The sequence below is a fragment of the Gallus gallus genome, chromosome 1, assembly GCF_016699485.2.
Source record: "Gallus gallus isolate bGalGal1 chromosome 1, bGalGal1.mat.broiler.GRCg7b, whole genome shotgun sequence".
Taxonomy (NCBI): Eukaryota; Metazoa; Chordata; class Aves; order Galliformes; family Phasianidae; genus Gallus; species Gallus gallus.
This window is the reverse complement of record NC_052532.1, coordinates 83641652-83666361: the sequence shown is the minus strand read 5'-3', so window position 1 is coordinate 83666361 and position 24710 is coordinate 83641652. Positions and strand designations below refer to the sequence as shown.

The following is a 24710-nucleotide window of genomic DNA, read 5'->3' as shown; positions in this document are numbered from 1 at the left end:
CTGTCTCTAGCACAGCCGTGGACCTGGTTCTAAGCGGTCTTCAGCCACAGACTGTTTCCTCCGCCTCAGCTCAGACTTCTGTGTTTTGGGAGGCTGTGATAGCAGAGTATAGTGAATGACCGCAAGATGCCCCGCTTCCTTTGTGTCGTTACTTCAGTGCTGCAGGAGTCCTGAGGGGGACTCTGTACGTGCATCATGCCTCTAGCAGTGGTCTTATCCTTCCTACTTCCTCCCCAGTTACTGATATACCAAGGGCTGTTTTTAGCTACCGGTGTTCCAAAGCGCACTGCAGAGCAGCTGCTCGGCGGCTGGCTCCCCCCTGGGCACAGTTGGCCAGCGCCGCCTCGTGTCCCGGGGAACGCACCGCCGTCCGTGTAAGGGCGTTTACTGGTGCACACGCTGCCTGCACCCTCACCTCCATCTCGTGGGCATAGCGAGCAACAGCAACGCCTTGGGAAGCTCCTCCTATTACATGGGGGTCCGACCTTCTGGATCGCCTGGGCTGCACGGAATGAAGGGGAATTGTTTCAGGCCACATTTATGTCGGTTGCTCCCAAAGTAACGGCTCCTAATTATATCCATGGAAACTACAACAGATACAAAGAGCACAATAGCACTATTTGATTGAGCAAATTCTCAGCTACAAAACACTAGTTTTCAACAGTCACGACCATTAGCTATGTATTTTTGCCAGCAATGAACAGGAGCCTGCCCTGCATATCATGCTCATCAAAACCTGCACCAGCGGAGGTGCCCCACTGTCATCAGTACTGAAATGTACCACCCACTGCCTCACTGTGCTCTCATCCACTGTTTGATCTCCACAAATGTTCAGTGAGCATTAATGAATGTCAGTGGGTGCCATTTTTTCTGCATGAAGTAACTCAATGACACAGCTTTGCTTCATCCACACTCCCATGTCAGACACCATTTTGTCAGACTGCCCCTCTGCTGCCATCTGTCGCATGGCAACAGAACAAGGAAATATTGGCAGGAAGGTTCCACCTCTACTTCCATACCATCAACATCCACCTCTGATGTCATGGGCCAACATAATAAAATAAGAGGCATTACTTTTGGAGAGCCCATCATAAAATATATAATTAACGAATATAAGTAACAAAACTTACGTTAATGTTTTTTATTAGAACATATCAAAAAAAGAGAGCAGCAAAAGCACTGCTCCCCATGTCCCGGTCCCGGCTTGGATGGGGCCACAGCGCACCAATGTCCCGTTGGTGCTGAGGGGCTGGGCCACTTGGCGGGAAGAGCCGCCGCCATCATGGAACGGGGCAGGGAATGGCTGCAGGGCGAGCTGTGCCGGGCCGTGTGTGGGCTGCGGGTGCGGCATGCCTGTTCTGTCTGAATGAAAAAGATGGTTGGTTCCAAAAACCCGCTTCATTTTACTTTCAGAAATGGCCTTTGTTGCTTTCCAGTATTACTGGATTTATACATTTCCAAATAAGCGTTTGGCTTGGATCTCCATCTGACATGTTTTCTGTACAGATGGCTAGGGAATTCTGTATACAGAGCAACCACGTTGTAGATTTTCAAGGAGCAGGAGCCAGCTCTTACAACGGGAACCTCAGAACTGTGACCCACAGAGCCCTCAGCATCACTGGATTATGTCATGTGCAGCCTCCGGATGCCATGGCCACAGAAACTCCCAAATGCTAAGAAGGGCAATGTTGAACTGCTGCCTGTCTACAAAAAGCAGCTGTCAGTGGCAGCCCACGGAGACCGTGATCACCTAAAGGCTGTTCCTTCGTACCCACGCATAGCCAGCCTGGTCAGCAGCCTCAGCTTTTTATCTCTGTGTTGGCTTATGATTTGTTTGCATCACTGGGGACGATAGGAAAGAGCTATGCTCTCTACATATCTATTGTACGTATTGTATCTGTTGTAGTTTCCACGGATATAATTCGGAGGCACTACTTTGAGAGCAACCGAAGTATATGCAGCGCAAGACAACTCCCCTTCACTCAGCGCGGCCCCGGCAAGCCAAAAGCTCGGACACCTACGGGTTAAACTCTGGGTAGCGCCGAGCCCGCCCCGACCCGCCCGCCGCCTTCCGGGCAGTGCCGCCGCGATGCTGCTGCTGCGGGCGGCGCGAAGCCGGGCCGGTGGTCCGCCTGGCCGCTCTCCTTCGCCGCTGGCCGCCCTCTCGCAGGTGTTGAAGCTGGAGCGGAACCGCCGCGACGGCGTCATGTTCCCGCTGCAGCGGCTGGCGCGCAACCTGGTCCCCGGCGCCGAGGAGGCGGCCTTCAATCTCTTCCAGCCCGGCCTGCCCGCGTTGCAGCGCGCCGAGGTGTTCTTCACCTCCGGCCGCGGGCACGCTATCGACTACGTGAGCTCCGCCGTGCGCATGGATCACGCCCCGCCGTCCGCGCTGCCCGAGGTCGGGACGCGGCCGGGAGAGAGGGGAGGCCGGGTGGGGTGGGCTTGGCGCCTCCAGCGCTGTGGTTCTGCCCCCGCTGTGTCCCCTGCGGCTGCAAGAGCAACGGTGGTTGTTGCCCGCCCCGTGCTGTAGGTCGGTGTGGAAGTGCTCGCTCTTCTCTAGCGCAGGTGTGCTTCATCGGCCGGAGCAACGTGGGCAAGTCGTCGTTAATCCGGGCCTTGTTCTCGCTGGCTCCAGAAGTGGAGGTCAGAGTGTCAAAAACTCCAGTAAGTGCCGTTTATAACTTCTCTCCCTCTGAGCCAAAAGCTGCTGGTAACCCGGGTGATGTGGCTGAGGAAGAGCTGAAGGCTCGAGTAACAGCAGAGCAGGCCAGCACTGGCCTGGCTTTTGCAAAGAGAAAGGTGGGAAGCAATCAGCAGAGCTCCTGAGCCTTAGTGTATAGCACACGAGGCACGTGGAGTGGTTCCCTTTGGGGAAGAACCAAGATACCTGTGAAGGTGTTTTTAGTTGATTGTTTTAAAGATAGAAACGCAGAGGATTGTGAAAAGAGGAGGAGATGACAACGTATGTATGGGGTGTGGAACGGAGACCACTTCCAGGGTATCTCTAGCTGCCCATCTTAGCATCTCTTTCTTTTCTTAAATCTTCTGCCCAGGGCCATACAAAGAAGATGAATTTCTTCAATGTAGGGAAGTACTTCACTTTGGTGGATATGCCAGGGTATGGCTACCGTGCGCCAGAAGACTTTGTGGATATGGTGGAGGCTTATCTGCAGGAGCGGCACAAGTAAGGGATTTCACTATACCTCAGTGCAGCAATGAGAGATGAATGCGTATGTTCATGTAATCTGATTTTATATTCATATCATCTGATTCATGTAACCAGATGATAAAATGCCACAGAGGTATCAGCTTTCAGTGGTCATGTTGATGAGTCTTAAGTCGTTCCCTGGGAAACTCTGGTGACCCTCATTCAGTCACTCACTCATACTTAGATCAAAACAGCAGAAGAGATGAAGGTGCTGCTCCATGCTGAGCTCTCAGCTGCCATGTGTGGCTTTTCTTGGCTTTTCTTTCTCCAAATCTTGCATTTCTTGTTGCTTATGAGTTTGGCAGTAGCACAGCAGGATAAAATAATGGTGCTGACTATTGTTGCCTGTATTTCTGACAGCTTGAAGAGGACTTTTCTATTAGTCGATGCTGTGGTAGGAATCCAGAGCACGGATCTTATTGCAGTAGAGATGCTGGAGGAGTTTGGGATTCCGTATGTGGTGAGTAATGCTTCATTCTTGAGAAGGTGGAACCAGTATGAAAACTTGACTTGTGTTAGATTACCTTTAGCATATAACTATAAAGGAATGTACCTCCTACCTGAGCTTTTGCAAGCTGTCCTACCTGACTAGTAATACTGTCCACTCCGCCTTCTTTATTGATAATAAAATAGATCCAAGGTTTGTCTGGGGGCATCTGAGGGATTTTTTATTTATTTATTGGCATTATTTTCAGTGCTCAGCTCAAGGAACATGATAAGGTCTACAGCCTATGCAGGCTGTGGTAGTGTTCTGGTAAACTGTATTGTACCGCTTCTCGCAATTAGCTGGGAGTTTTCAGCCTGCCCTGCAAAATACTCCAGGAACTCTTCCAGATGTTCCAGGCTAGCAGCAAAATCATCATCTTTTCCTCTCCCAATCTTCTCTTTCTGGATCCATACAGATGGTATTAACAAAAATTGACCGAGCTTCCAAGGGACTGTTATTAAAGAATGTTCTGGGGATCCAGAAGTTCGTAAAGGAGAAAACTCAGGGATGTTTTCCTCAGCTATTCCTGGTCAGGTAATGATTTGGTTTTTTTCTTGCTGCTGTTCCTTATGGATGATGATTTGCACTGACAAAGCTACCTTTGTCTGGAACTGTGTTAGCAGTAGCAAGCTATAACTGATTACATTAGAAGTGCTTACTCTGTTAATGTTGTATTGCACTGTGGGGATGTAATTTAATGCAGCCAGTGGTTGAGTTTGCTTGTCTTGCTCCAAGATACTGCAGCATCAGGCACTGAACATACCTTTGTTTCCACAGTTCTGTGGAGTTTTCAGGAGTCCACTTGCTAAGGTGTTTTGTGGCCCATGTTACTGGAAACCTGCCTACTGTAGAGGCCAGCTGAAAAGTCTGGCTCCTGATCTGCTCAGCTCATCTGGAACAAAAGGTACTAAAACTAGAGGTCTGGATTTTTGTTGTAAGAACCTGAAGCACCAACATTATTTTTGGATAAACTTATATAAATTTTTGGCTAAAGTAATGTTTGTAAGGATAAGCTTTTTGCTTAATAAACTCATAAATTCAGGACATTTGCACTGTGAACGAATCCCGGGTACTACACAAAACCTATGTGTTTGTGTCAAGGGAGGAAAAAAAGATCATCAGAGAACCTGCAGAGATAAGCCAGGTTTTAATAAAGTATTCCATCTCCCTCCAGGTAAACCTTCAGAAATTCACTGCTGCCTACCTAAGCTCTGCTGTATTTAGAATACTACAAATAGGCCGATAATCTCACTAATCAAAAAGCATTTAGTTTAGAAATGAAAAAAAATTAGTCTGTATGTTAAGTGAACTAAACTTGCCATGTTGAGCTGAACGATACCTAGAAGTTTAAACTAGCACATGGGCACCCTGCCTGCTCTAAGAGTGAAAACAGTCAACACTTTGTTTGCAAAAGGCTTTTTGGAAACTTCTTGTATTTTTGTCACCTTTGTAACTCCTCTGCGTTGTGCGTTCCGTAGGTTCAGCATGATGGTGTGCCCCACTTGCGTACATCCAGTTGTACCTGTTCCTGGTGGATGCGGAAAAGGAAACCTACCTTATGGGATCTGCCTCCTGGCTGGCTGTTGGCTTGAAACGGTGGTGATAAATGAACAACACCTAGCGGAACTCTCCTCCTGCACTTTATCATCACTCAGTGCTGCATCTACCTTCTGTCTTAAATCCCACATGAAGTTCTGCAGCTGCTGAGTTACCAGAGATGGGTCTGTTACCTGCATCTGTCCTGCCCTGGGAGTTGAAGCACAACACTGAGGTCCCACAGCCACTGTACCTGGCTCAGAGCACCATGTGGGGGAAGCTAAAGCTGGTAGAGAATCTACAAAAAGGGCTGCCATTAAATAGCAGTAGTTGTACACAGGAATTTAGATCAAAGCTAATAAGTGCCTGTGTCACACTCCGGCACTCATCTTGTACTAAGACTGCCAATTCTGTGTATGCAGTTGTTGAAGTTAACTTACATTAAGTGTTTAAATCTCAAGAAAAGGTAATTCTTTCATAAACCACTCTGAGGCTTGAAGGTGGTACTTCTACTGTTTGTTACATTAAGGAACTTCTTGTAACTCTCAGATTGGACTTGAAGTAAAGCATGTTTCCAGCGGATATGTAGGAAGTGGCAAGGTGAGGAATACAGTAGAGATGTGGATCTCCAGTTTCTATGTGTAAGCAGAGATCAAGTCTGTAATACTCTACTGTTTTGCTTCTAATCCCAAAATGCTCCAAAGCAAACTGGCCTGTGGGTGTCTGATTGTAGAAATAAATACAGTAGGATCTAGAGAGATGGAATACATGCAAGTCAGCATTTCAGGAATAATTGTGCGCTAGTATCTTAAAACCAGTCTGTCAAAAGCATCAATGTAGTCAAAGCTGTAATCTTTAAGGCCTCAGTTTATGTGCAAGAATTGGTGCCTCTGTGACAGGTATGACAGTAGATAAAGTTAAATTAAGCAGCACTTGCACTAAAATGCTTGAACATGCATGCTTTGGCTAAACATGTGTGACACACTGGCAAATGGACTTTCTTGCCAAGCTCTTAGGAATGTGCTGTGTTGCTGAATGAAGAACTGCATTTTCTAAGGCTTTGGACACAAAAGTTCTCTCTTTTGTCCACTCACTAATTAGTGGTGGACCTGGCAGCAAGCTGAAGAAGGAGAGATCCTGAAACCACTCCATGTAACATCTGTTTTATTGCCATCTAATGAATTTACAGCCAGCTGTATCAACACCAATAAGAAGTGTCCTTTCCTTATGTGCACAAGTGGTTTTTAATACTGGGTTTGCTAACTACTGTCTCTTACTGAATTAGCCAAAACTTTAAGCCTGTATGCACTGTTCTATTTTAGTACTAATTTAACACTGTTCAAGCGTTTGTTAAATACTTGATTTCTAACAACTTCAGATACAGCTACTCAAATCTTACACAAAACTGTTGAGCTCAATAAGGTAATTATTGAGCAGCCATCAACTATTTAATTAAGTAGGGAAGATGATTATTCATGTTTTTGTATTCTAATAATCCACTGTGTCATCTGTGCACCCTGTGACTGTTTGTGCCGATGGTGTTCCCCAGTGGTTCCTGTGCTGAGTACAGTGCTCCTGGACTGCTGCCCTCATCCCCTCAGGCAACTGTTGTCTCCAGATGGCAGCAGCCGCAGACTGTGTCGGGGAAGGCTGTTTCATCTCCGACACCTGAAAGCAATGTATTCACTTCCTTTGAATTTACTTCTTGAGATGCTTCAGTGTTCCATCAAGACTCTTCTTAGATCTAGAGTAAGGCTCCTACTACTGAATAGGTATAAAACTATTACGAGGAAAAAACTTTCTTTATGGCAACTTCTTAAGCCAAAATTTTGTGAGGGCACAAGAAATTAAAATATTTCTCAAGCCTTGGCAAAAAATCTTAATTTAAAAACAACAACAACAAACCTTAATCACTCACAACACTTCATGAAGGATATAAGCTGTTGTCCAATTCAGAAGTACCGTTTAACAGAGCAAAACCAAATGCCCTCAGACTGGGATCCATGTTGAGGCCGTAGCACTGCAGGATCACGGATGTCCCTGTGCTCAAAGACTATTGGGCGCCTGTCTTGGCCCAAGAGTTCTCCCGGGCCTTTGAAGTACGTGAAAGCAGCAAAGGAGAGCGGGCGGCAGGCAGCACCCCGGGAGTGACAGGCGAAAGGGAACCGTTACAGCGCTGAGGGGGGGCAGCCACCCGCCTCCAGGCTAACGCAGGGCGGTAGGGCCACAACCGCCGCCGACGCGTTCGGAAGCGCTGGACGCCGGGGCCGGCGAGGCGCCCCAGCCCCGTGGGCGGGAGACCGGCGGCGCTGTGAGGAACAGCGCCTCTGAGCTACCGACACGGTACAAGAAGACGAGAGCTCCCGCGGGAGGCGTGACCTGGCAACCGGAAGGTCTTCCGCCCGGACGGAAGCGGTAGCGGGCTGTGGCGGCCATGGCTGACGAGGAGGAGGATGTGCCGGTGAGCGGCGGGGGGTTGTTTGCATGGGGCCGGCGGCCGCGCGCCCAGCCCCGGAGCGGGAGGGGGCTCCTCGGCTAACGGCCTCCTTCCTCCGCTTTGTTCCTCCAGTTCGAGGAGGACTCCGAGGAAGCCGGCGGCGGCCTGGACGGCGGGCAGGGCAAGAGGAAGAGGCTCTTCTCTAAAGAACGTGAGTCCAGGCGGGGGCTGCCGGGGCGGTGCGTTACCCGCCGTGCCAGCTGCCCCGTGGCCGGTAAAGCGTTCGGTGCGGGGCCGGCCCAGTGCACTGCTGTCTGACATCCCGTTCTGCGTGCGCTGCTGGGATTTTGTTGGCTTCTGCCTGTGGGTACCGTCCTGCTGCGGAAACTCGGTGGCAGGGCGGGAGCTCAGGATGGGAGCGTTACTGATGTGCTGAGCAGATGGAGGCCTCACGCTGTCTGTCTTCCTGCAGTAAGATGCATGATGTATGGATTCGGGGATGACCAGAACCCTTACACAGAATCTGTGGACATTCTTGAGGACCTGGTGATAGAGTTTATCACAGAAATGGTAAGTCAGCTGTAGGCGGTGTACTGAAGGCGGGTCTGTTCAGCCTTGAGAAAAGAAGAGTGAGAGGGGATCTGATCAATGTCTACGAATGTCTAAGGTGTGGGAGACAAAGGGACGAGGCCAGACTCTTCAGCAGTGCGTGGCAACAGGGCAAGGGGAAATGGCCACAAACTGGAGCGTAGGAACTTCCACACAAATGTGCGTAAGAGGGTGACGGAGCACTGGAACAGGCTGCCCAGAGTGGTTGTGAAATCTCCTTCTCTGGAGATGTTCAAGACCCACCCGCACTCATACCTGTGCAACCTGGTCTAGGGAGCCTGCTTTGGCTCCCTCTGCTTCAATGACAGCATTGTCCCAGGCAAAAACTCAGGTGCTGCTAGGAAGAAATCGAAACTCAGATGTTGCTCTTCCAACATTAAGACAAAATTAATGCATTTTTCTCCACGTGGATTTAGGGCAGTGTTTGGAGCCTTTAAGCAGCAGTTAGGGGGAAAAAAAAAATCCACAGGTGACTTTGAGGTGCCCTGTGGCATCACTGTGCGTTCTGACAAACGGCTCAGCTTTGAAAGGTTATCTGTTTCTTGTGTTCTCTCAGTGCACTTACACAGATGGGAATGCAATCCCATGCCATAAAATAAATGCAGACATCTGGGCCCTAAAGCCAACTGCTGATCCAGACATTTGGTTACAACTTGAGCACTTGTGTTATAAAAAATAAGAGAAGTTCTATTGTTTGTGGATCCCTTCTCATGAGAAGTTAGCCTTGCCTATCTTCAACAGAACAGACTGTCCTCTGATGCAGGTATTGCATACTGCACGCAGATTCTGCTTGATGCTGTTGTTCCTCAAGCACTTTGCAGATCAGGTGTCCCCTCCCCAGTCAGGCTCCAGTTCCAAAGGCATTCCTGTTGGGTGCTTAGAGTGTAGCAGTGAGGTACTGCACTTGTAAGTTCTTCTGGGACTTGGATGGCAATGCCCAGATCCTGCACTTGCTACCTTCTAGACTGTTAAAAATGACAGGAAATACAGTGGGTTTGAGATCTGAAAAAAACTAAAAGGGGCAGAGGAACACTGATTTTTCTCTCTTGCAGACGCACAAGGCCATGTCAATTGGACGGCAGGGCCGTGTACAGGTTGAGGACATTGTCTTCCTAATCCGCAAGGACCCGCGGAAGTTTGCCAGAGTTAAAGACCTTCTGACTATGAACGAAGAACTGAAACGTGCCAGAAAGGCCTTTGATGAAGCAAACTATGGATCCTGATTCTGTGTACAGGCTTCACGGGGGCATGCTGTGGGCTCCTGTTGCTCAAGAGGAAGAAATGTCCTGTGTGTTGCTTTGAGGTGTTATTTGAGATGGAGATCATTGCTGCTGGCCTATCTGCCCTGCCTCTCAGCCTTTTCTGGTAGGCATTCAAGCAGCTAGATGTTACCTGATTGCACATGGTATTCCTAACGTGTTTTTATACCATTCTGTGAATTTGAGAAATGAGCCCTAAGGATTCTTTAAAGGTGAGAAGTCAGTTTGCGGTAGGACTGTTAAATTGGGCATCTGGAAGGTCCATGACAAGTTCTTCTCTACTTTGGTTATTGCTCGGTATTGTATTGACAGGAAACCTGGAAAACAGATCTTGGTTAACTGGACAAACAAAGTTATCAAGCCCAAACTATTAAAAATTCTGCTCTGTATATAATCTTTGAATAAAGCAGCTCAGGTCTGTGCCCACTCTTGATAAACTAAACTTATATTGACCTGTTAACACAGGGCACATAAAAAAGTGCGGGCTCTTCTAGCATCTCATGGGCTCTAGAGTGCTGTTTCTGTCCTAGCAGACACAGCTCTACTGTTTTCTACTGTACATTTAGAGAATTTAAATTAATCAGTTCCAGATTTACTTGCACTTAGACCCTTTCCTTGCCCCTGTTGGGCAGATGCTCCACTATAAAGCTGATTTGACTTCCTTCAGAATAGTTTTTCATATAAATAACCTCAAGATCAGAATCACCAGGTAATTACAAGTCAGAGCCTGATGGAAAGCAATAAGCGTGTGAAATAATGCTAGAGCAAGCAATAAGTATGTGCTGGAATAGCTACACTTTGCTTTACCAAGCAGGCAAAAATTGCACACTGAAAAGACGTCAGGACACTGGGGGACTTGTTCACAGGTAGGTTTACTCTTGCAGGCCCTGGCTGTGCTTTGCCCTGATTCCAAAGCAGCAGGATTTGGTTAACTTCTTTTCAGGACAAGGATAACAAGTGTAGAACAGTGATAACACTGCAAGTCAAGGCTGTTGTCTGTACAAGCAGCAGGAGAGGAGTATAACACTTGATGGAGAAGGGGCAAATCTTTAGGCCTGAGCAGCAGCAAGTGATCAGCTGCAGCCTTCTGCCTTGGGTGGTAATTAAGTGCTGTCGAATGCACAGCACAAATAACAAGTGGTCTCAGCAGTAGAGAAAAGGCACCGAGCAGGAAGTAACTCAAAGCTGCTGTCCCTGGACAAGGCTGGGTAAAAGGATAAAGATTACTCATCTGTTTTGAACACTGTTCCATAAAAAAAGAAAAAAAACCTTTTATAAAAATAAGATAGTTCCTCCTTTGTTAGCAGAACTCGGTGTTTGATGTACCAAGACACTTGGTGGCGCTCTGAGTTCTACTTAGAAAAATAAGATATGTCTCTTCTTCCCAGTCCAGAATCAGACACCCATTACTGCAAAAATAGAATCAATATCCACGTTCTCAGAATCGTTGTGCACAGACCTGGGGCTTTCTTTCAACAGCAGCTGCTTAGGAGTCCCTGCTGTACTTTGTTTGACAGAGGCTGTATGAATGATGGGACATCCTTTCTGACTTGAAGGTCTCACGATGGGTGAAACACTGTTCATGTGGTCCCCAAAAAGCTCAGAATGTTTTTGCTGAACAGTCTTCAGAGTTCTCTTTGAGCACTTGGAGAATTTCACCCTCCTTCGAAGGAACCATGCCCCACGGTACTGCCTTGGCCAGCGCATGTTCTTTGAGCCGTACAAGAGGTATTTACAGAGCGTTGTTTTGACACAGCACAGCTTCTTCTGCAAGCTTAAGGGAAGGAAGATGGACAAAAGAGAATTTTAACAGCTGTTACTATTACTTCTGGTGTTTTCAGAGATCTGGATATGGGCATTCTCTACCATTTTATTTGTCACACCCAGGAAATGCAACATCTTGTACAGTGGTAGCCATGGCATTCTGAAGAAATCTGATGCCCTTTACATCATCTAGCACCATTATACATGCACACAATCTAAGCTGCATTTTCGTCCCCCCTCTTTATTATGTATTCATGCACGTATTAACCTTTTAAATCCTTTCACAAGCAAAGCTAAACAGATCATTCGTATCAGCAGTTCCAGTAACCTGAAGGTGTGATCGTGCTCAAGCTCAAAAAAATAGGTTGGAGCACAGTATTTCTCTGCATTATAGCAAAACATGTAAAGTTAAACTGTAAAGAGTCAGATCCAGAACCCCCATGCTCAGGCAAAATACCTGCATCCTTGTGCCTCCACGTGGTGCAGCCGATTGCTTTTCAACAACTTGCTGCGCAGAAAATAAGCTTCTGATTTGAGTTTATTGCCTTTGCACCACAGAATAGCTTTTCTGAGTGCCTCCGACAGCTCACCAAAAGATGCAGCTGTTTGAAACATCTGTACGAGAGGCCCGGCGTGATGCAATTTTGCCACAGAAGAGGAAAGTGACACTGATGTTTTTCTAAAAGGCTTTGATGTCATGCATCTACCCTGAAACAAAGAATAACAAAAACAGTTGGCTTTCTAAAAACATGACATGCCTGATCCTCTGCTGGAGATGAGCAAAGCACTGTGTTTCGCATTTCTTAAGGGAGACAATGAGCATTTATATTCCTGTCTACTGACTTCCTTTCTGGTCACTTCACTTGACATACCAACAAATGCTCTCATAACAGAATGACCTGTTAGACAAGTAATGTAAGGCAAGGAAAGGGGACATTTTCCATCATATAGGTATCACATTTTAAGTGCTAGGCTCTTTAGAGCAAACAACAACAAAAAAAAAGCCAGAAAAGCAAACTCATGTAAAATGGTGGCATACAAACCCCTTGTATTGAAGGTCTGGATGGTCTAAGTAAACTCTTCACATCAAACCATGGGTGGTTCCCTACAGAAAGAGAAGAGTTCCCATTAAGCAAAGAGTTCTGAGTCCTTGCACAAAGACACTGTAATGCTTTGCCCTGCTGAACTCTCAGCTCTCCCACTGTCTCAGCAGTCTCATGTCTGTACTCAGCACTTCCAAGCGTTTCATCATCCTGTGTGGCAACTAGCAAGGGATGAAGAAGATGCAGATTTACAAATGGCTGTAAGGGTGAGCTTGCATATATAAAAGCTTCATGCACATATCCAGATGCCCAACTGCAAGAGAGGACTGCTAGTTGTGGGCTACATGCTCCCTGTTTTAGAATGTTATTATACAATATTCTTGTGTGGACTTCGCATCCCTTGCCATACTTGGGTCCCATCTATACAGAAGCAAGAAAATACAGGACCTGTACACTGCAATCATTACCTGCTTCTCTCTATGCTGTGTTGTTTAAAAACAATTCCCCTTCTTCCCCAGAACTGACATTATCTACAGCTTTATAAAATCAAGGTGCATGCAGCATTCTCCTCCTCTTCCAAGGACAAGAGAGGGGAGTTTGTACCAGAATTGCACTCTGTGGGTAGCAGAAGCACGTGGCTCTGTTGGACAAAGATGGACAAAGCTGTAACCAGTCTCAGATCTCAAAAAACAGTAGTGCTGTGGCAAAAGGCTTTACCTCTGCTGTCTCTGGTTGCCACAATAGGCTCTCCAATGTCATCCACAGGGATGCTGTGCTTTTCCACAGCACTCACATAGGTCACAAAACGTCTCTTTTTCCCAACCTTTGACACTGCCTCTGACGCGGTTGGGAAGAGCTTCTTCAGCCAGCCGGTAGGTCTTTTTGCTGTAAACATTTTAGCTTGTTTCTTCACCTCAGAAGAAAGGTCAACTCCAAGAAAGGTACTGATATCAGAAGGGAAGGTAAATCCTTTGATGTAAGGCATCTGCTGAGTCTCAGACACCAGATGAAGTGACGTTGACAGCACGCCATACAGGGAGATGAGGCTCTGCAGTACACACCTGTATTGAATCCTGAAGGGAGAAGACAAAGGTGTAGACTCTCCCCTAGCAAGAACCTGTGCTTATATTCACTGAACAATTGCCTTGAACTCAAGGGGAAGAGCTGATAAAAAACAAACAAATCCAAAACATTTCAAACAGCCCTTTCCCTTTGTTCTCCCCTCAGTAGAGGCCCCTCTCTTTACATTCCATCACATTTTCCTGTAGTAGGAGCCTGAGCTACTCCTGCCAAAACACTTTCCATCTTTCAGGCACATTCAAAGCCACAGCAAAGAACTGATGTGACTGGTGACGCCCTGCTCAGGAGCTTCACCACTCCCCTACAGCTTTGTGGAGTGCAGGCTCTCACATCATGCACAAATCATTTCACAAGAGGTCTTCCCAATAAGCAGTGCACATGGACTCAGGACACTTGTGCTAGCACTGATGCTGTGTTTGCTGAGGAGAAAGAAATTTCTTATGTGAAACACAATCTTAGCGAGTTCTCGTGCACAGTCCTGTTACTTCCTCAGTTACAAGCAGCAGTTACTTTCTTACTGCCACTCTGAACAGAACAATGATTTTCCTGGAAAATTCAGCAGTATTAGTAAGCAACTTTATCACAGCCTTTCCATGTCAACATGAGGCAGATGTACTGCTTGCTGCAAAGAGTACCAGATGTCAGTGTCTGGCAGGTTAGCAGTTATGCTGTGTTTTTATTAGCACTCCATAAAGCTTACAATGAACAAAGAACAAAGCCTTCCAAAACAGCACTCTCTCTCCACTCACACAACTCTTCAGGTGCTAGAATCGAGTCCAAAAAGATGGAGGGATCTCTGATTTATAAGATCTTTTTCCCCTCTCCTCCTAGGTGAATAAAGCTCACTCAGCAGCAGTACTTTAATCACAAGCTTTCTCCCGACAGGCACGCCAAACAGACAGCCAACGATTCTCAAATACACAAACCATAGCCGGCTCAACAAGCCTGAAGCCACAGTATTCAAAAGTATGAATTCTTCTGAACAAAGATGTTTAACAGACAAGCTGAAGATTACACCAGTTAAGGTTAAAGAATAAGCAGTATGTAATGAAACTTGCTGAGCACACCAACTACAGGCAATTCACAAGGCAATATCCTGAATAATCTGGGAGATATGTATCCAAACTTTGGGTTGCTCAAGGCTGGAACAGCAACCAGTCAACGGCCTGAGGTTCCTACATAATAACTTGGAAATAAGACGTTTGGCTATCAAAGAGTCTTCCAGATGCACAAACGAATTGCACAGTGGAGTCCACCAGCAACACAGAGCCTACAGCAGACCTTACTTTGGCCTCATGAAGCGCTGCCGGTGAACTGTAAGAATGTTTACATAGCGAAAAAAGGATACAGAAATGCTTTACAGCAACAGTCCAGCAGACGCAGCATGAGCTTACAGCCTCCCAGCACCTTCACGGCCACTGTTTCCAGCATAGGCTGGCTGGGAACTAAGCACTCTGCTTGGGCCTGGGCTTTATTTTTCCTGTGGCAAGACAAGGGCAAGGAGATGTCCGTGGTCTAGCATCTCCTCCTTCAGTTCTGTAGGCTGATCAATGGGTAATATTGCATACAGGGTCATGGCACTTACCTGGGAATCAGCTCTGCCAGGGTTTCAATGCAGCCCACCAAGTTCATTTTCCACAGGCGCTTCAAGCACTGTTCCACCTAGGAAAAAAAAGAAGGAAAAAAAGGAAAGTCCTTCAGGTGATGTTCTGAGAGACACGAATGCCCTTGTCTAAGAGCAGTCACTATTTTAAGTGACACCTTCCTCTTATCAGCTTAATAGCAAATTGCAGGTGTGTGTGATGCAGTGCTCTGGTCATGTTCCCATATCTGCACTGTGACAGAGACCCCTTTACCACCTTACTGTGAGTAGGGAATTAAGAGCAGGAGCAGGTCACTGTTCATTGGCACTGCATGGTTTCTCCTGCAGCACACACATGGAGTTCAAGACGCATTTAGACAATGCTCTGAGGCATACGGTCTGATTTTTGGGTGGTCCTGCATGAAACCAGGAGTTGGACTCAATGATCCTTATTGGTCCCTTCCAACTCACGATGTTCTATGACTGCGATAATGCAACATGACGGGGATAAAGTACAAAGGATTCTGGAACCTTAACAATAGATACATGGAATGTGTTTGGGATTTAGCTGGTCTTTCAAAAACGATAAAGAACAAATGAATCAAGAAGGTAAGAACAACTGCTGTTTTACTTCAGCACAGTTATTTGAAGACTATGACAATCCCTTTAATACAGAGCTGCTGAAGAGTTCAGCTCCTGCCTCAGGAGAGGCACTGCCCAGCAGGACGGCCTGCAGTTGTTCTTCCACAGGTAAACCTCTCCCCTCCCAGCTGAACCAAACAGCGATGCTGCTTCAAGACGTGCCAGCTGAAATAAAGCTGTGCTTTGCACGACGTCCCAAGGCCTATCCAAGACCGGTGCACGGCGTGCACAAACCGCCCCAGCTGCTCGCCACTCACCTGCTGCATGGCCAGGTAGGACCGGTGCCGCAGCAGCCTGCTGTGGAAGACGTAGAGGAGGGCCCGCAGGACGCGTCCCTCGGCGGCCAGGCCCGGCCCGGACAGCCACTTCAGGGCGCCAACGCAGCGCCGCCGCAGTGCCGGCAGGCAGCTCACTGCGAACGGGCGGCACTCAGCGACCGCCGCGCGCACCGCCGCTCCCCACGCGCGCCCCCCGCCCCACACTCCGCACGCCCGGGGTAGGCTTCCCCCTCCCCGGCCCGCCGTGCGGCCCACCGGCTCCGGTGCCCCCGCTCCTCCCCACCCCATCCCGGCCGCGCGACCCGGCAGCCGAGCCGGGGACCTGCGGGGTGCTGGGCGGCCACGGCCACCGCGCTGCTGCCAGCGGGCCACGGCACGTCCACGCGGTTCCACGCCACCTCCGGCGCCGCCATCTTTCCCAATGTGGGGCGGTGCTGCGCGGGGCGGGACATGCGGGCGGGGGTGCGGCCTGGACTTGGTCACCCCCGGCGTTCTCCGCGCCCATCGGGCGTTGCTGTTTGGGCTGCTCGGAGCCGTGGTTGGAGCAGTTGGTGGCCCATGCGATGCACTGCGCCGGCAGCCCGTCAGGCGGTGACACGAGCCCTGTAGCTGTCCCCTGCCATCACGCAGTGCTCAGATCCCACAACACAAAACACGCGATGTGCTTTACGTGAGCAGCAGTCGGCGTTTGGGATGGGGAAGAGGACTGAGTGTGTGCTCGGGTGCATGGTCCCAGCCAAAGTCCTTGGTCCCCCTCGTAGTGCCAAGCTAAAGACTTGGGGCAGTGGTTGGAACACTGTGCTGAAGAAGAGGATTTGGAGGTGTTAGCTGACGACCAGCTGAACATAAGCCAGCAGTGTGCCCAGGTGGCCAAGGCCAGCTGCGCTCCTGGCTTGTATCAGTGGTGCAGCCAGCAGCAGCAGGGAGGCAATCACCCCTCTGTGTGCAACACCGGTGAGGCCGCACCTCAAGACGTATCATGGAATCATAGAATGGCCTGGGTTGAAAAGGAACACGATCATGTTGTTTCAACATCCCTGCTATGTGCAGGGTCGCCAACCACCGGACCAGGCTGCCCAGAGCCACATCCAGCCTGGCCTTGAACGCCTCCAGGGATGGGGCATCCACAGCCTCCTTGGGCAATCTGCTCTAGTGCGTCACCACCCTCTGTGTGAAAAACTGCCTCCTAATATCTAACTTAAACCTCCCCTGCCTTAGTTATAACCATTCCCCCTTGTCCTATCTCTATTTCCTCATACTTCAGCCAAAGATGAATGTTCTCTCACTTGCACCTACTAGTACTGCCATTAACATATTTACTAGAGACAACTACATTAAACTGAGCACGGATTTTGCCCCATCTTGTTATTTTAGAATCTAATTTGTTATATGCTTCCTGTTTTTCCTTCAGAGAGGTTTGTGCCAATGCAAATTAAAGTGGTGTCCCTTTAAAAAGCTGGAGCAAAATTGGCATTAGTGTGTACACCTGTGTGGAGCAGAGTGTGTGAGGGAACAAACCTTGGGTCAGAACTGATAAAAGGCTGCTGCCTGAGCATTCTCCTGTCCTGGGAACAAGGTTGTTAAGCTTCCTAGTCTAGCAGAGAGTTGTAAAAATGAACATGGAGTCTCCATGCTGTGAGCAGAGGACTGCAAAGGTCTCTCTAGCTGAGATTTTGAGGTGCTTTGAGCACCCTATAAGCGAAGAGCAAGCCTGGGCTATTTGCTTTCAGTGCTGTTGCAGAATGAAAGAATTAGTCCAAGGGCTGTACCCATCACTGCATTCTGTATTCATAAAAGGTCCTGGGAGCATCTTTATTCATGCTGATGGCACTGTTTCCTTCCGGGTGTATCATAAGTCTGGTAAGAGCATAAGTAGCTGTGGATGCCAGGGGTTGTTTCTGTAATTGGTTGAAATTTAGGGCTGAAGTGGAGAAAAACTTTTATTTTTTCCCCTCCTCTGTATGTTCAGGTTGTTCTCACTGTATAGGCTGTTCTTCTGTCTATGCTTTATTCTAAAGGTCTATATATAAGAAGTAACGCAGATGTGCTTGCCAATTTTTCTGATAATGCTTTCGTGTGTCATTTACTTCTAGTGAATAGCTGGAATTAAAATTCATTGGAGCTTCTGTTATTTGAAACAAATAATTTGAGGTTTTATTTTGTGTCTCGCTCTGTTCATCTTCTAATCTGTTATTCCAATGTTGTATTAACTCTCAAGGCAAGTCTGTGACTATTGGTTCTGCTTTCTTTTTTTATTGCTCTGTATAGCTAGCAAACAGCAACAAGCTTTGTCTTATGCATTTGCACTGCTTTGGGGTTCATTGCTAGGCTGACTCTGCAGGGACAAGAGTGGGTCGTAAAGAATGAAAGTAAAGATCCATTGCCTTCCTTGTGGTTAGATGGGTACTAACGAAGAAAAGAAACTAACAGATGTCCCAATTTAAGTACTAATGGTCACAGTGAATAAAGGGTATCTTGCATTGCTAAGCAGGATTCTCGAAAAGCAAGCCTGTTTATCTAAAATCTGTTGATCAGTGCCTGTGCAGTTATCATCCTGCCCTATCTCCTCTTGTTCCCCTTTCAGATGCTGGCAGTATTCAGCAGTCAGAGGACAAGGTAAGCCTGCGTCTTCGCTTTTGTATATGTGCAGATATAATCCTGCTGTGTAGAAAGCTGGCATGGGAGATGCAGGCATCTAGCTGTCTAAAAGTGCCAAGGTGTTTACATTTACTGGGTACTATGGGCGTAACTGTCCCCTGCAATCTGAAAAATGAAGTAAAATGTTAGGACTGAGCTCCAGTAAGACTATGGGACTGGGAAACAAAGAGCGTGCACTAGTGCTGTTACTGTGGAATAGTGTATAGGCTTTTTGTCCTGATAACATCATTTAGACGTGCTAGATAAGGCTATTTAAAAGCTTAATGTAGCTCACTGGGGAGTGTCCCAGGCTACTTGAGGAGCAGTCATTTACTTTTTGAGCCCTTCTCATCCTGAGAGATGTGCTCAGCCCTGTGGGGAAGAAGCAATAGGAAAGTGAGGGCTGCTTCCTTGGCTTCTATCTGCAGCTGCTGGAGTACTTGGGAGTGGTGATCTATGAAGCCCTGGACTGGGGAATTGACAGCCAAGTGGAGCGAGAATTGAGTGATCCACTGGATAAACTGCTCTGCCTCATGTTGAAACTGGATGATGAGGGAATGAAGCCAACAGTTACCCTGCAGGATGTTATCAAGGTTTTTTTTCTTCTTGCCTTACTAAACACATTTGCTTTAGAGGAGCTGATGACTAATCATTTTGTTAACCAGGATGACAGACTGTTTCTGGAGAGAAGCTGGGTAGTTTGTTGGATGGCATGGGGATGTGGCTTTTCTGTCAGAGGTGGAAGGCAAAAAGCATCTAAGGTGCACTCAATTGTCTATAGAAAAGAAATAAGAAGGAAGTCCCAACGTGGCGCTCACAGCTGTGCTTACAGGGTCCTTCAGCATGTAGTCTCCAACAGTAGTGTTCAGTACTACAGATATTGAAACAAGTCACTTGTCCATAATATTTGGTTTCTGCAAGAGGATTTGAATGTCACGGCTCAAACTAATAGCCTCCTCTCAGCCATAATTTAAGAAAACAAAAAACTGTCTGTACCCTGGTCTAATCAGGGTGGGGGCCAATGGGGAAAACAGCATGACAAGTCCACCTGCTGTGTTTTGTTGTGGTTTGGAAGCTTTCCCTTCCAGGTACTTATTTCAAAGCACAACTTGTGGAGATCAGGATATATAAATCACACAACTACTGAAGTTATTGTAAATATATGATTTGGCATATTGCTTCTTTGCTCCTCTGCAATAAAACAAACAAAAAGATACAAAGGTGCAATGAGGAAAAAGATTTTTAACCACAGACTGAGGAGAAAAAGAGTATTGCTTTCTTCAACCTTCATGTGTTTTTATTTCAAGGAGATCTCTTAAACAGTTCCACTTCTTTCAGGCCTGTGAGGATCACCTGTCCATGCCTTCTGAGGCTTCCGGTCATTACAGAATGACCTGTAAGAGTCTTTTTACTGAATTTATGGAACTTCAGAAGCTTGTATCCATCATCCAGACCTCCAAAGAGGTATATTTGGCATCACCCCTTATCTACTATGCTTTCTACCTCCATAAATTGATCTAGTTATAATCTTCCCATTGCACTAGAAATGAAGTACCTAGCTGATGGTCTGTTTTCATGATATGAAACTTTTGTCTGCACCACGGTAGCAATTTACTGTGAATTGTGAATGTTTGGGTGTTTGGGGCTTCTAAGTTTTTTAAGTCAACGTTAATAATTTATACTGGATAAATGGGAAAGCACTGGACAGCACAATGTGATGACCTCTTGTGCTCACTTCTTAGAGTCTCAAAAAAATGGATGAGGAAGATTTGCTGGAAACTCACATGCAGAAGAAGGAAAAACAGTGGGTAAGGGATTTAATTCCTTCATTAGAAGAGGTTGGGCTTGTTTGTCTACCCTTGCTCTCTGAGGCTTCCCAGTGACTCCTTTGTTTAAACAAATAAACAAAAATAGAGCTTGAACATCAATTACACTTGTTAGGTTGTTCAAGAACTTAAGTAGTTAAAGACTTGTCTGCAAAACAAGCTGGGAAGTGAACTTGAAGTTAAGTTATTTCATGTGTTTACCTCATGTGGATGCTTTTTCTGCACAAAGAGCCTCTTTGTGGTTCAACTGAAACCACTTCTGAAAGTGAAATTGGAGGCACTCTTTGGAATAAATGTCCACAAGTAGTTACTCATGCTGTTTCTTCCTGAAAACGAGCCCTACACTCCATCTCTTGGCAGGAATTGATACCTGTCAAAAGGAATCTGTTCCTTTCTGTAGCTGGATTGACAACTCCCAGAAGACTTCCTGTTGGTGGTCAAAGTAAGGTGGACTAGATCACTTTTATAAGGAGGAGTCTGTGCTTGTTCAGGACTGGAGGGACTGAAAGTAACTCCATCCATCCTTATGGTTGCGGAGCTCCAGCAGCTCAACGAAGGCATGAAGGAAGGCGAGGCTCATTACCTTCTGTTTTCTGTGTTTCTTATCCTTCCATTCTGCCCTTCCATAGATCTTGGAATATGTGTTTGGGGCAGAGAAGGAAAAGAGTAGAATAAGTTTCTAAGGCCCTACACAGTCAAGGCTCAATCAGGAACAAATAGCTCTTCTGGCTGGAGCTCTGCCCAGCATAAACAAATGCTCTGGAGTCTGTGGAGACAAACGGCAAGCCCCAAGAGACTTGTGGACTTGCTCTCTTTGTCTAAATAGCACTTCCTTTGAAGCATGCTCAAACTATTCGTATGAAAATGTTTGTGAAATGTGTGTTTGGGCATATTCTCAAATTTGTGATCTATTAAAATAAGCTGGCAAGCTATCTTAAACCACAAACTCATCAACTGCTGTAGTGCTTTTCTGCAGGGAATACATGAATAAATACATGGGCTTTGACATGTGGCCTTGAGGCCAGTGTGTTTGGCCTCTGCTCCTTCAGCAGACATGAATTCCAAAAGCAGGATGTCTGTTGCAAATCCTCTGCCTCTAGTTTCCAAGTCCCTAAGCACCAGTTCACTGCATCACTCTGACAAACTCTTGAGTTTAAAATAACCAGGGTGCCGACTTCTCTGGGATTCCACAGATTGAAGCTGATGCCTTAAGTGGTGCCAAGCAGTTAATGCTGTCTGTGGACCACACTTTTCCATCTTGACTGCTGTGAAATGGGCTTTCTGAAATGCATTCTGCAACCTGATATCGTGCAGGGTTGTTTTGTCACAGCAGAGCTAATTCATATGTGTCACAAGACAGTCTTCCCCTTGAAATCCAAGCACCAAGATCTCTTGGGAATAGCTATCTTACCACTTAAGATGTTGAACAGAATGGAAAGTGTTTAGTGTTGAATAGGAGACAAACGCCAATATATTTGCCTAGCTCCTTTTTCAGTAGAACTTTAAGAGATTTTGTCTCTGTGTGTTTTTGTTTGTGTGTGTGTGTGTTCTCATACACAATAAATTATGATAGTCAAGGAGATATGGCTAGTGTAATGGCTACCATTTGACTGCTCTTGTTTTCTGCAGTTGAGATACCACTGTTCCAAAACTCAGCTAAGACAATCCAATTAAATGCCTTTCTCTTTGAAGGCAGACTATCAGCCAGAGTTTACATAAAATTTTTCTGCTATTATACCAAGATATCTGAAGGCATAATTTGAGAGAACACACTTCATCCTGTAAATGGAAGATGGATGGGAATTTAAATCAGAAGTTCTGTTCTGAGGCAGTTTTCTAGGCAGTGTTCTAAAACATGTTGCTTCCCTCTTTACTGTTTATAATACAATCACTTTCATACTCAATTTGCCTTTGGGAACTGAATAAGCTGTTGACTTTGCACTTCCATTACAATGTTGTCTAAACAGGCTATTGAGTGGATTATGGTTCTTTTTTTCCTGCCTTTTACTTTTGTTGTGCTGTCCTACATGCCTGAGCATCCTGTGGAAAGAGGTATTAATGCAGGAACAGGATGAGAAGATATGAGTTATCAGCTTATGTCTCCAGGCTGAAACCACTAACTTAAATTGCTGTTAGAGATTGCTTTCCCTTTGTCTTCCTCTAGTTTGTGGGCTCCTCAACCCTTGATTTCCAAAAGTTCAGAGGATTTTAATCATAAGACTTGGGATTTCATTCTCAGTGTTTCCTAGAATGCAATAATATGAAGACAGGAAAGAGGATGGGGAAACCCAAACAAAAACTCTTCTGGTATGCGGAATGCTTGCAGGAAGTACTTCAAGAAAATGGCTCTTAAGTACCTGGTAACAAAAACTGTGTTTTGATGAAGTACGTTCATGAAGTTGATGACAAAAATCAGGGATAAACTTGGTACCATGCCCTAATCTTCAAGTGGGTTAAGGAGGACTGTTGAGAAAACACTGTGATGTTTCTGCAAGACTTCTGTTACTCAGTTCACCCCATTAACAGGAAGGGAGAGAGTGCTCTTCCATGAGTTCTAGCTAGCTGTTGACTGGTTGACAGTTGTTTCTCACTGGATTCTCGTAGGCATCCCTGTGGCCCAGTGTCATCTGTGAACTGCAGAATGGTGTAAAGCTGCAGAAGGCCACTGAGCGACCACAGCGTCCTGTCCCTCTGAAAGAATGTACCTACTCCCCTTATGAATTACTTCTAGATGATATTCGGCACAAGAGGTACAAACTTCGGAAGGTGAGTGACTACAGTCAGGGGACAATTTTGAAACCACCTGGTTTCTAAGCAATATTTGTTTTGACTGAAAGGCGCTCTCCAAGTCTTTCTCAAAGGTATATCCAGTCCAAAAGTATTTAGAGCTCCCTCTCAGCTGCAGCTCAGTATTTGATCGCTATGTTTATCCAACCAAACACTTAATTTCCAGTACCTTTCTAATTTGGGACAGCCATACTTTTATGAAGCTGGATGGCAAACTTGTTTCTCCTCCAGGGGTCAGTCAGTTCCTTCTCTGGCACAATTAAGCTGCCTTGAACAAAACAGCTCCATTAAACAAACTCTTGCCTGCTCATGCTTTTCTACTCAGACACTTGTCTTTACAGGCTGCTTGAGTTGTGCAGTGCTTGGCATCTCTTACTAGATTTCTTGCCTTAGCTGCTGTGAGATGTGTGAAAGTGTAAAATCACTGTGGAGTTAGTGCTCTGCTCAGCCTAAGGCAGAGGCCTGTAGGAGTGTGTATGGGCTGCAGGAGCTTAGGCAGGATGAAAAAAAAACTCAACTGCTTCCAGGGGCAGCTGTGGTGCTGACTCAAGTGGTAAAGGCTTCCAGCAATGTTGATGTTGGTGAAGATGTGCAGATATAAAAATGACTGAGTGCCTCTGAAGGTTTGTGATGCCGTTTACTTGCTGCAGCTTGAGCTGGGAATGATGAGCAGATCTGAAACACTAGCATAAGGCTTTGTGGAATTGATGTGTTTTGCAAACAGACATCTTGGCAGAAGATGAGACACAACTCCACTTATAATAAAGACCAATATTTTAAAAAGTGAAAAGTTTGCTTAGCATGCTAGACATCAACATTTTTTTTCCTCCTTACTGGTACTCCTAGAGTGCAGGGGATTCAAATCTTCAGCTAAACCCCCCTAAAACCCTAACTCTCACTTTTCTTGATTGTGGCGCCAGCCTTCAGATAAGGCTCTAACACTTATCTGGAGACTAATTTGTTCAGAAATGCATGAATAGTAATGGAAAGGAGAAAATACATCACAACTACTCATTTCATTGATACTGTTATGTACTGTAAAGCACTATGTAGTACAGAAACATAACTGAAGGTGGCAGGATGAACTGGCTCTTGATTTCTTTTTTTTATATTCCCTGTGGTTGACAAGAAGCTCAAGCTTCAATCTGAAGAGCACTTGTCAAAAATGCTGGGAGAAAGCAAGAAGTACTTACTGTTTCGACCTTTGAGAAGTCTCATAAACAAGGATTCCTCCATGTGCAAATCTACTTTAAAGCTCCTGTAGTAAACAGTGGTCTAGTCTGCAGATTTATTAAAGTACAGCTAGTGGTGTTTTACCTGCACTCTTATGTGTTCTGCAATTGTATACACAGGGAAAGCAAATGACATAGCCTCAAAGTAAGAATAAGTGAACAAGGCAGACAAAGACATATATGTACAACTTGACTTTTTTTCTGTCCTCCCTAAAGCAAGCACAGGCCTTGATGAGAGAAACAATCTGCTTCACAAGAATACCTGTACTGCAATTCTGTCTTGCTACTGTTCCTAGTTTATGT

At 46.2% G+C, this 24710-nt stretch overlaps 5 protein-coding genes across 15 annotated transcripts in view; 3 read left to right on the top strand and 2 right to left on the bottom strand.

Annotated features, from left to right (window-relative positions):
* Positions 1-534, bottom strand: part of CD200R1A (CD200 receptor 1A) — a 51148-nt gene extending 50614 nt beyond the window's left edge. The window contains exon 1 of the mRNA XM_046943209.1: positions 416-534. The gene's annotated coding sequence lies outside the window, so the exon portion shown is untranslated. The remainder of the gene's footprint in view (positions 1-415) is intronic.
* Positions 535-2066: 1532 nt separating this feature from the next.
* Positions 2067-6586, top strand: GTPBP8 (GTP binding protein 8 (putative)). Its single transcript, XM_015296604.4, has 7 exons — positions 2067-2398; positions 2566-2664; positions 3054-3184; positions 3569-3668; positions 4111-4229; positions 4473-4599; positions 5174-6586. Exons 1-6 carry the CDS (start codon positions 2090-2092, stop codon positions 4555-4557), a joined length of 843 nt encoding a protein of 280 aa, XP_015152090.2. The 5' UTR covers positions 2067-2089; the 3' UTR covers positions 4558-4599; positions 5174-6586.
* A 1070-nt stretch (positions 6587-7656) lies between these two features.
* On the top strand, positions 7657-9978 carry TAF13 (TATA-box binding protein associated factor 13). The gene is made up of 4 exons (NM_001006252.2): positions 7657-7692; positions 7801-7879; positions 8141-8238; positions 9330-9978. Exons 1-4 carry the CDS (start codon positions 7666-7668, stop codon positions 9498-9500), a joined length of 375 nt encoding a protein of 124 aa, NP_001006252.1. The 5' UTR covers positions 7657-7665; the 3' UTR covers positions 9501-9978.
* A 411-nt stretch (positions 9979-10389) lies between these two features.
* On the bottom strand, positions 10390-16445 carry NEPRO (nucleolus and neural progenitor protein). 7 transcript variants are annotated; one of them, XM_025143769.2, is made up of 9 exons: positions 16181-16445; positions 15905-16059; positions 15009-15085; positions 14772-14903; positions 14350-14427; positions 13061-13416; positions 12344-12405; positions 11758-12008; positions 10390-11310 (listed from the first exon to the last, which is right to left on the bottom strand). In XM_025143769.2, the coding sequence occupies exons 1-9, from the start codon at positions 16428-16430 to the stop codon at positions 10932-10934; spliced, it is 1740 nt and encodes a 579-aa protein (XP_024999537.2). In that variant the 5' UTR covers positions 16431-16445; the 3' UTR covers positions 10390-10931. The 7 variants fall into 7 exon arrangements, with proteins under 7 accessions (XP_024999537.2, XP_004938279.2, XP_046761271.1 ...); XM_004938222.5 differs by having other exon boundaries at positions 16248-16348; XM_046905315.1 differs by lacking the exon at positions 15905-16059 and having other exon boundaries at positions 16248-16445.
* A 1042-nt stretch (positions 16446-17487) lies between these two features.
* Positions 17488-24710, top strand: part of SPIRE1L (spire-type actin nucleation factor 1-like) — a 52730-nt gene continuing 45507 nt past the window's right edge. For all 5 annotated transcript variants that reach the window (XM_040646566.2, XM_040646553.2, XM_015296584.4 and 2 more), the window contains exons 1-6: positions 17488-17785; positions 18510-18541; positions 18991-19155; positions 19901-20026; positions 20305-20370; positions 22993-23154. In XM_040646566.2, the coding sequence (XP_040502500.1) occupies positions 17539-17785; positions 18510-18541; positions 18991-19155; positions 19901-20026; positions 20305-20370; positions 22993-23154 (798 nt within the window). In that variant the 5' untranslated portion in view covers positions 17488-17538. The remainder of the gene's footprint in view (positions 17786-18509; positions 18542-18990; positions 19156-19900; positions 20027-20304; positions 20371-22992; positions 23155-24710) is intronic.

Excerpts from the sequence above, each read along its gene's own strand:
- TAF13 (NM_001006252.2), top strand. The coding sequence starts at position 7,666 with ATGGCTGACGAGGAGGAGGATGTGCCG. Across the intron at positions 7,693-7,800 it reads ACGAGGAGGAGGATGTGCCG|TTCGAGGAGGACTCCGAGGA; the intron begins GTGAGCGGCGGG and ends TTGTTCCTCCAG. Across the intron at positions 7,880-8,140 it reads GAGGCTCTTCTCTAAAGAAC|TAAGATGCATGATGTATGGA; the intron begins GTGAGTCCAGGC and ends GTCTTCCTGCAG.
- NEPRO (XM_025143769.2), bottom strand. The coding sequence starts at position 16,430 with ATGGGCGCGGAGAACGCCGGGGGTGACCAAGTCCAGGCCGCACCCCCG. Across the intron at positions 16,060-16,180 it reads GAGCGGGGGCACCGGAGCCG|TGAGCTGCCTGCCGGCACTG; the intron begins GTGGGCCGCACG and ends GCCCGTTCGCAG. Across the intron at positions 14,904-15,008 it reads CTGGCAGAGCTGATTCCCAG|GAAAAATAAAGCCCAGGCCC; the intron begins GTAAGTGCCATG and ends GTCTTGCCACAG.
- GTPBP8 (XM_015296604.4), top strand. The coding sequence starts at position 2,090 with ATGCTGCTGCTGCGGGCGGCGCGAAGCCGGGCCGGTGGTCCGCCTGGC. Across the intron at positions 2,399-2,565 it reads CGCCGTCCGCGCTGCCCGAG|GTGTGCTTCATCGGCCGGAG; the intron begins GTCGGGACGCGG and ends TCTCTAGCGCAG. Across the intron at positions 3,669-4,110 it reads AGTTTGGGATTCCGTATGTG|ATGGTATTAACAAAAATTGA; the intron begins GTGAGTAATGCT and ends GGATCCATACAG.